At 40.3% G+C, this 6,000-nt stretch overlaps 1 protein-coding gene across 3 annotated transcripts in view; it reads right to left on the bottom strand.

Annotated features, from left to right (window-relative positions):
* Positions 1-1,787: 1,787 nt before the first annotated feature.
* EPHB6 (EPH receptor B6) overlaps positions 1,788-6,000 on the bottom strand; it is a 78,087-nt gene continuing 73,874 nt past the window's right edge. For all 3 annotated transcript variants that reach the window (XM_085324628.1, XM_085324627.1, XM_085324629.1), the window contains one exon: positions 1,788-5,521. In XM_085324628.1, coding sequence (XP_085180754.1) covers positions 5,413-5,521 — 109 coding nt within the window. In that variant the 3' untranslated portion in view covers positions 1,788-5,412. The remainder of the gene's footprint in view (positions 5,522-6,000) is intronic.

The following is a 6,000-nucleotide window of genomic DNA, read 5'->3' as shown; positions in this document are numbered from 1 at the left end:
CATTATTAGTCTGTAGACATAGCAGATTATAATTAGAAGACTCAGGATCATTATAAATATTGTTCTTTTAACAAGGCAAAACTAATAGCTCTATTTTTAGATAGCTTCTTTTAGTGCCTTCTCATTCACATCTGTAAAACTAGCTGATTTTTCTGAATAAAATGTATTTTATTTATTTTTTTATCTTCTGTTTTCTTGTAAAGTCAGAGTAGTTCAAAAGGGACTAGAGTCTATTCTCATCAATAGAATTGTTTATAAATGGTCAATCTGTTACAGCTGTCCGAATGTATGGACAACCACAGATTTGCAAAGAAGTTAGCAGAACATAATGTGAAGATAAGTGAGTTGTATGGACATAATTAAAAAAATCTAGTTTTAACCTGCAGCATGTCTAATTTCTAGTGCCATTGTAGACTAGAAACAGTSCAACTTTACTTAGTTTGGCCTAACTTTAAGGGATTCTTTTTCAGAAGCAAACAGTTCTGTCCTTGTTAACTAAGTACAGTTGGTCTGCCATCAGAGACATAATTATCAGCCCAAAATTCATTAACTAGGTGAGGCATAGATGTCAACCCCTTTAACTCGTATTTGGAACAGTACCTGCTCCTAGAGTAGTTGAAGAAAAGGTCATACTACTCTGATTGCTCAAGGAAGGCCAGGACAGAAATTAGAAAGCTTGGTATCATTTCAAGATGCATACATGAACTGAGAATATTTCAGGAAGAGAGTTTTCCTTTTTCATCCCCTAGAAAAAAGAGAGAAGATATATAAGCTAAAGGACTTTTGCAGAGTGGTTAAGCTTTTTCTTCTGTGCCTCAGGTAGCAGGGTACCAAGGGGAGTAATTCCTCTCTAAACAGGTCTAAGAGTTGCAAAATGACAGGCTGTAGAAATAGAGCTAATTTCATATTATCTCAGTGCAGCAATTTCATTAATACTAAAGTGGAACTGTTTCATACAGAGAATATTATGACTGAATGCCAGAGCATAATGTAAATTCCAGGGGAGGTGCCATTTCTTCAGTACAGAGTTGGAAAGCAAAGGATTATACTGTAGTTCTTTGGTTTGCCCTACTATACTCCCTTTTAACGACATTCAAATTCAAAACTACATGTGGTCTGCGGTCCCTAGGGTTCTCCTTAGTTATGAATGACTAGTAATGTGGGAAGCATGTGAACAGCTCATTGCTTTGCCCCCTCTAGCCTCAACCGGTTTCAGGGAAGAGAGAACCAACTATCTTCTGAACCCAAAACTATTGCTTAGCTCCACCTGTATGTACAAGAGCTATGTAGTGACTGCAGAAAAATCCTGCCAAAGGCAGGATAGATTCAGACAGTTCCCTTCACTTATATCCCTGAATTAGAGTCACTGGCTGTAATCCCTGACCAAAGGAAATCCAGCAGGAGGGACACCCCCATCTTTGTCTTCTAAGGTAGGCTCCTTGGTGCYGCTCTTCATTTCCCACCATACACAGAGGTTTCATTCAGCTTAATAAAATCTGAATTGTCTCAGACTAGGGGAGCTGCAGCAGCTTCTTTCTTTCTACATAGTCCTAGATGCTAAAAACATTTATAATAAGGTACAAATACTCTCTCAGGTCTCCATGAGAGCTATGTAGTATTAGTCAGCTGGGGTCCCCCMCCGCTGGCCCTAGTATAGTGCTGTCACAGTAAGCACTAACACTACATCATCAAAATTTAAAATCAAAGAAATCAAAAAAAGGATGCTGAAGCCCATGTCATCTGTACATGGACTTAGGAGACATGCATGTCAAAAACACAGAAATCACTGTGTAAGTCATACCACCAATGAGCCTTTCTGTAACATCATTCCAGGTATGGGTGCAAAAATCTTAGCTTAAGAGCTTGTCTTCAAATACGCTGGGGCATGGCCTATTTGCAACATGAACAAGCCATGACTCAGTGAGGCAGAGGTGGACTGACAAGTAGCTCCTGGCTCAATTTCATTTGGATATCTAAATACAGTAGGTGTGAACTTACTTGGTTGATGTGCTCTTTGGCAGCATGATACATCAATTGTGACACTGCAACAGATCCAGTTGTGTATTTGGGAGGCTGTCTGGTGATAGACACCAAAAAAGTGAGTGCAAGAAACCTCATGACAAGCAATTATGAAACAATGTACCCTAAGGGGAAATTTCTTCCTATCTCCAGATAGTAAAAAGTTGGTAGGACAGTTAAAGCAGGAGAGTTCTTAGTCTTTGCAATATTTTCTTTTCTGCTACAGACGTGACTTTTCTGAGTTCCCATGCAAATGCCTGATGCCCTCAGGAAGGTCTAGCCCTTGATACCTGTGCACATTACTTGGTATTCTTACCATATATTGTAGATAGCATATGCAGTAACTGTGGGCAGTAATTTGTCATTCTGATCTCTCAGCTTCTTATCTGTTAGGCATTTTGAACCTGTAACAGTTCTTTGCATTGTTTATCACTCTTATGGTGAAGGCTATATAGACAGATAGCAGGATCTTAGGTGAACCCCACTCCTTTTCCTCCTCATTCTCATCCTCAACAGTTGAGGGTCCTCACATACTGCAGGATATCATAGTTGATGTCTATAGGAATAGAAGGTAGGATTTCTGCTTTCACACAGGGTTGAGAAAAGTGAGATAAGGCGATGATAATGCTTTTGCTATGACTGCCTTTTTTCCCCATGCTTGCAGAGTCAAGCAGCAATGTCAAAAAACACCAGATGCATTGCTACACAAGAGTCTTTGCATCCCAGGGTACTGAAGATACTAAGTATTATGAAAGTAGTGAACACTGAGAACAAAGAGGATGGAGAGACTTACAGAAAACAGTCATTCTTTTCACTCCATCTRTGACCCTAAGCCTGTTCCTGTGCAGTTCTACCCAGAGCCAGAACATCTTGAAACTTGACCCTTTAGACCAATTGCAGGGCCATTTCAACCTTGCCTTAGAATTTGAGGAATAGGAGGTTTACAATATCTGATCACTACTTGCTTGCCTCTGTATAGTGAGTAAATCCCTTTCCTGTGATTGCAAAAAATATTTCATACCCTTGGTATGCAATAGTAAATGTCCTATTGCCTGCACTCCCACCAAGCAGCTTATTTCACTGCAGCTCCCTGTCAGAGGATAATAAGCTTCATTGGTATAGGATTCAAACAAGGATTCCATTTTGTCTCCCATTGCATTAATGGCTCCTACATGTACTTTCAGCATATAAGTTTCTACTAGCCTAAAAAGACGCCACAGGACTTGAACTAGGTCACTAGCTTCTTCTCCACTAATCTTGACCACCCAAGATATGGAAAACATGTGTTTCCCTACATTGCCTGTAGTAGCTCATGAACAGATGAACATACATGCCTTGGTCCTCTGGTCAACACATATGGAATACGTACATATAATACATATGATGCTAGAGACTACAGGTTCCCCTCAACATGTTGTGCAGGATGTGCTTTCTGAAGAGGATGACACTTCCTTAGCCAATGATGCTGCAGGTGAAGCTGACAGTCAGCATACATGTAACTGTGGATTTGTGAGTATACAAGTTCCTAGAAACCCTTTAAAAAGCAACAAACTGATTTTCTAGTGGTGGACAGACCCTAGTCTTTTTTTTTTTTTTTTTTAATCTTCACACTCACTTTCTACTGATACGAATATTTTGTTCTTCCTTCCCTGAATTGTTTTTGTACTAAATTCTTTCATATCTTGAAAGAATGCACTTCTACTCTCCCTCTTCAACTGAAAAAAAAAAAGTTGTTCTTATGCTGCAATAAAGAATCTGAACTGTGTTGGCTATTCTAGTGCAACTGTTCTGGTGCACCTCCTGTCATATTATGGGAGTCTTCATTAATTATTACGTGTATTTTCTCAGTCTTCAATTGCTGGATTGACTGGGGATTTTTAAATCCATACAGGAGTAGTATCTGCAGAAGTTGTGCTATTCTAACCCTGCCTGGCAGCTGGAGTAACACAAAACAGTGGATGACTAATTCATAGTGGACCAAAAGATGAGTACAGATCAGAATAACCAGTGTGACTCCCTCTCTAGACACAAAGATGACAGTTTTTATGCAGTGGCTTCATGGGGGTTTTGGTTAACAACGTAATCTCCATTTCCTTTCATATGGGTTGGCGAGGTAGACAAGTGCATTATTTATGAGTTTTCCTCTCAAGTTCAATTTCATGTTCTTGTACCCCTGCATAGGGACAAAGAAAGTCTCTGCTCTGCTCCTCCCCGAAACAGACCTTTCCTTAATCAAGTACTAGTCTATCTGAAGAAGGCAAAACCTATGTCCTCTGGTCTTCCTCATACACYACCACCAGAGACCATACTGTATGGCTGATCCAGAGGATATTCTTTTTAAGATCTGAACTGACTGGTCAGACTGGTACCTTTCTCTGTACAAGGTACCAGTGCTTGTGAAAGAGGTTCRACTTTCTTGATCCAATACTATATTTGGAATTGAGCTCTGCAAGTCTGTATTTTCTTCAAAAACAATCTTCAGCACATAGTCTGTGCTCAATGTTGTTCAGTTCATCAGTATTTTAGGGCACTATCTGGAGAGGGTGAGAAAAGAGGCAAGCATTTTTCAATAGCAAAGGCCTTCAGATTTTTCAGTCACTCTCTTCAGTGTCTGTAATGGGATCAGAAGAGAACAAGAACATCCAATTTCTGGGTGCTTATGATTTGGAGTGTTAGAACTTCTGTCTTTCTTCATAAGTACAGGCTGGATGGAACAAGAACCTTTCTGGTTTCCGTCTCCAATAGCCTACACAAGAAGAATGGATTTTGGGAATCCTTACTGTTTCATTTTGGTTCCAGTCCCAGTCCCACAGAGAGAGCTGCACAGCATCAAAGATTTGCCATTCCTTGTCTCAGCGCAATGGTGTAGTATACATCCCTCCTGGATCATAGAGGAGATTCAAGAACTGTGCATTAAATAGTACGGAATTTTAAGCCCTTTACTCTCAGCCTCTGGAACATTACCAGGTGACATATTTCATCTCTTAGCACGTATTGTGCACTGCCTGGAACTTGAGTTCCCCACCAGCTGTCACAGCATATGATAGCCTGATGCTCATCACCATCTGACTAATAATCTCACACACCAGGATAAAATTCTTCTAGGAAAAAATGGCAACTTTTTTGCCTTTATTATGTCTTTGCAACTTTGCTGGGCTCCCAGCCACAGAATAAGCCTACCGATGGCTTCATAAAGTCGTCTGATCCCCTTTGTTGGCAGAGAAGAGTCAACAGGTGCTTGTGATCTGTTGAAGTTATTATTCCACTCCTCCCCACATTGTTATAACTTTCCCTACCCSAACCCATTCCCAGTGTACAACATCAGCCACATTCTAAATATCCCCAGAGCCTTTCCCAGAGTTTGAGACAGGTGGAATGAGGATGGTGTAAACATCACACTTCAACTGGTTCAAGTTGATTCAAATGGACTCTCATGAGCTGGATACTGTTTAGAATCTTTTTCTGGTGACCGATCAGGGTGATGCCAATTCGCTGGATATCTCTGCAAGAGAATSGGAGGTGTGGAAGGTGTTAAAAAGGAGCTTCTCATTTTGAATAGTCCCAGACCATCTCCCTGTAGCTCCCTATCAGTTTGTGTGAATATCATCTTTGTGTAAGAAACAATTGATAGGTTTCTGCCTTTGCTTTGCAAATGTGAGATGGGGTGGGATAAAAAGAAGCCATTTTAGTCTCAACTTTGTAGGTTATGAAACAATAAGAAGCAGTGGGGTAATGTTCCTTCTCCTCGCTCCAGTCTRCTACATAACATTTCAACCCAGTATATGGCATGGCTGGTTCTACACATTGCCCTGAAAATGGTTTTTACCTATGGCAACTGTCATGAACATTTTGATGTGACAGTCTCTCTGTAACAGTGACAATATGTTTTGTAGTGTGCATGGGATGTCTAACAAACAGTGCTTATAGAAAGAGATTAAAAATGTACAACTGTATGGAGGGTGTCCATAGGTCTAAAGAGAC

Source organism: Rhea americana, unplaced genomic scaffold (genome assembly GCF_003343005.1).
Source record: "Rhea americana isolate MKP2758 unplaced genomic scaffold, rheAme1 scaffold_92, whole genome shotgun sequence".
Taxonomy (NCBI): domain Eukaryota; kingdom Metazoa; phylum Chordata; class Aves; order Rheiformes; family Rheidae; genus Rhea; species Rhea americana.
Note: the sequence above shows the minus strand (reverse complement) of the source record. Positions and strands in the feature narration are given on the sequence as shown.